General features: G+C 36.6%; 1 protein-coding gene across 1 annotated transcript; it reads left to right on the top strand.

Annotated features, from left to right (window-relative positions):
- The first annotated feature begins 1,621 nt into the window (after nucleotides 1-1,621).
- LOC107588260 (homeobox protein Hox-D9a) lies at nucleotides 1,622-2,790 on the top strand. The gene is made up of 2 exons (XM_016276292.1): nucleotides 1,622-2,232; nucleotides 2,543-2,790. The coding sequence occupies exons 1-2, from the start codon at nucleotides 1,692-1,694 to the stop codon at nucleotides 2,782-2,784; spliced, it is 783 nt and encodes a 260-aa protein (XP_016131778.1). The 5' UTR covers nucleotides 1,622-1,691; the 3' UTR covers nucleotides 2,785-2,790.
- Nucleotides 2,791-2,871: the final 81 nt, after the last annotated feature.

Below are 2,871 nucleotides of genomic sequence, written 5' to 3'. Positions count from 1 at the left end.
GTGGACAATAAATTCATAATATGTCATAATAGTGTTTGTTGTAATATTTGGTATAATAAAGTTTCTAAACCACAGTTTAATAAAGACCAAATTACATTACCCAAACACACACACGCACAAGAGAACATATCCTTGGATTTGTACACCTTCGCTAATTAAAACCCCGTTTGTAAAATATATGAGCAAAACAACGTAATTTAAAATATGATCTTATGTTAAAATATAGTCCGTGTTTGTGCCTGAATATGTGTCATTTTATAAATGTAGTTTTGTACTTATATTCAAAGACAAATTAGCAAATACAAACTAATTTACAAATAGGCCTACATGTCAATTGATATTTATTTGAAAAAATATGTTTTGATCGACAAACAAGCCATGAATTCTTACTTGCTTTGCAAAAAAAATCTTACGGGCGTCACTGACAAACAAAACAAACGTTTTCTTAATTCCTGTATGCCCAGAAAAGAAATCCACTTTCCACAAGTATAAAAATTATATTATAGGCTACTGTTTGCAGTTTTTTCTCTAGCATTGAGCACTCACTCTCCAATGTGCATACAAACAAGCACAATGCCAAACATGTCTTTATAAGCACATTCTTAGATATGTTCAAGTGTGTGGCCTGCACAGATGGGAACGCATATTATAATTTTGACCAATATTGAAACAGATGAGCTCTCAGTGACAACTTATCGACAAATAACATTATACTACATTGTTTTCTCACTCAAATTATTTTCTCAAATCAGGAAGAACGTTGCAGTGAATTGAGTTTAATCTCTCTTCACAAAAATGATCTATTCGGTCTTGAACCTTTTTGTTATTTTATTGTAAAGTAACGTATAGCAACATCCGCTTTATTACTATCAGTCATTCCACATAGTCGTCGCCACCTTATTCAGTGCCCATGTTCACATACTTATTATTATTATTATTTTATTAAATGAGAGACACGTGGGTCAAGACACTTTTAAATGCCAAGAGTATTTTTTATTAAGGGAACATTGATACATAATCAAATACACCTCATAAAAATTTTATTGATACACATAAAATACTATGACACGCTTTTCAATGAGTATATATACAAATATTACTTCCTGTGTCAATCTTATAACACCTTACAGTCAGTATCAAACTTACAACAACTGAATTGCAGATCTTAACACTAAAGCAGCGAGGACAGTTTATAAAATCTGAGAATCTGTGAGGCTGTGGTGGTTCGTTGTTTTACAGCATGTTATTACATTTATTTTACGAGGACTTGCAACTCGGTACTCTATAAAATACTTTACAAGGCTCGAGTATGACATACCTTATGACGAAATTTTGCAAGATTTTACACTGCTGGGATCATTTGCTAAGCTATCAATGGTGAGGCCTGGCACTGAAATAAATGTATGTATTAATATGACCTTGTTAAAAAAAGTCTTGGTTTAAAACATGTTGAATGCAAAATATCAAATGCATCTAAGTTAAGATGAAAATAATTTCTTATCTTATTTTTAAGAGTACAAATCAAACATGCCGTTATAAGCGGACTGATTTACTCTCTGTATTAGTAAATATGATCACGTGATTCATGTAACCAATCACTGGAGATGAAGGCAGCAAAAATACTATGGCTGATCAGAGGCAAGGTTTCTGAAACAGAGTAACGTTTTATATGAGTTCGAAGGGATCCAAAAATGTCGACTAGTTCAGCTCTCAGTTGCTATTATGTGGACTCTATTATGGGGCACGAGACGGAGGATGTGTACGGAGCGCGTTATGTCCAGGGTTCACACACCACCGCGAGGCCGTCAGGTGTAGTGGAAAATGCGGACTTTTCCTCGTGCAGCTTCGCTCCCAAGTCAGCCGTGTTCCCTGCGTCCTGGACCTCGGTTCATCAACCATCTACTGCTGCTGTGTCCGGAATTTACCATCCATACGTTCACCAGACCCATCTTCCAGACAACAGATACGTGCGCTCCTGGATAGAACCAGTCTCAAACCATATCTCTCTATCGGGGTTCCACTCCAGCAGTCGGCACAGCGGCACAAAGACTGAAAGTTTACCCTCGAAAAGGACTGAAAGCGCGGCGTTTGAAAGAGAAACGCCGGTGGTTCCCGAGTATAGTTGCAACGCTGTATCCGAGAGCGCAGACAAAGCGACTGAAGAAACGGTTGCAAATGATATTTCGAGGCATGATGAACCTAAAGACGAAAAACAACAACAACTTGACCCAAGTAAGTAAAATGAATTGCCCCTTGATTTACAACCTTCCAACTGTCCCAAACTGGAGGCTTTACAAACCTATAAATGTGTCCGGGCTCTTACCACGGGCGGAAATATTGCCTTCGTCTGTATAGTGAGAATGCTATATATATATATATATATAGATAGATAGATAGCTTATTCATACAAATAGTTGCATTCACATACACACACTTTTTTATGGATAAATATTAACGTATAGCTCCCTTTGATATTGCCAGTCTAATCAAGTGCTCTAATCAATTGTGGACGTAAAGCTTATTTACGTGTTTTTTTTTTCAGGCAACCCTGCAGCAAACTGGATCCATGCGAGATCAACAAGAAAGAAACGTTGCCCGTACACAAAATATCAGACTCTGGAATTAGAGAAGGAGTTCCTTTTTAACATGTATTTAACGAGGGATCGTCGTTATGAAGTAGCACGAATCCTGAATTTAACAGAACGGCAGGTTAAAATCTGGTTTCAGAACAGAAGAATGAAAATTAAGAAGATGAACCGAGAGAGGATCAGTAAAGATCCTTAGTGAACAATGTGCTTCAGCTTAATAGCTAATGCGCGTTCCTGTAACATGCTTTGTTTAGGATACAACTTTTTTTTTTTTTTTTTTTTT

This window comes from Sinocyclocheilus grahami, unplaced genomic scaffold, assembly GCF_001515645.1.
Source record: "Sinocyclocheilus grahami isolate Dianchi unplaced genomic scaffold, SAMN03320097.WGS_v1.1 scaffold100.1, whole genome shotgun sequence".
Taxonomy (NCBI): domain Eukaryota; kingdom Metazoa; phylum Chordata; class Actinopteri; order Cypriniformes; family Cyprinidae; genus Sinocyclocheilus; species Sinocyclocheilus grahami.
Note: the sequence above shows the minus strand (reverse complement) of the source record. Positions and strands in the feature narration are given on the sequence as shown.

Bases quoted from the DNA above. Each gene is read 5' to 3' on its own strand.
- LOC107588260 (XM_016276292.1), top strand. From the start codon at position 1,692: ATGTCGACTAGTTCAGCTCTCAGTTGCTATTATGTGGACTCTATTATG. The intron at 2,233-2,542 runs GTAAGTAAAATG...TTTTTTTTTCAG, and splicing joins ACAACAACAACTTGACCCAA to GCAACCCTGCAGCAAACTGG.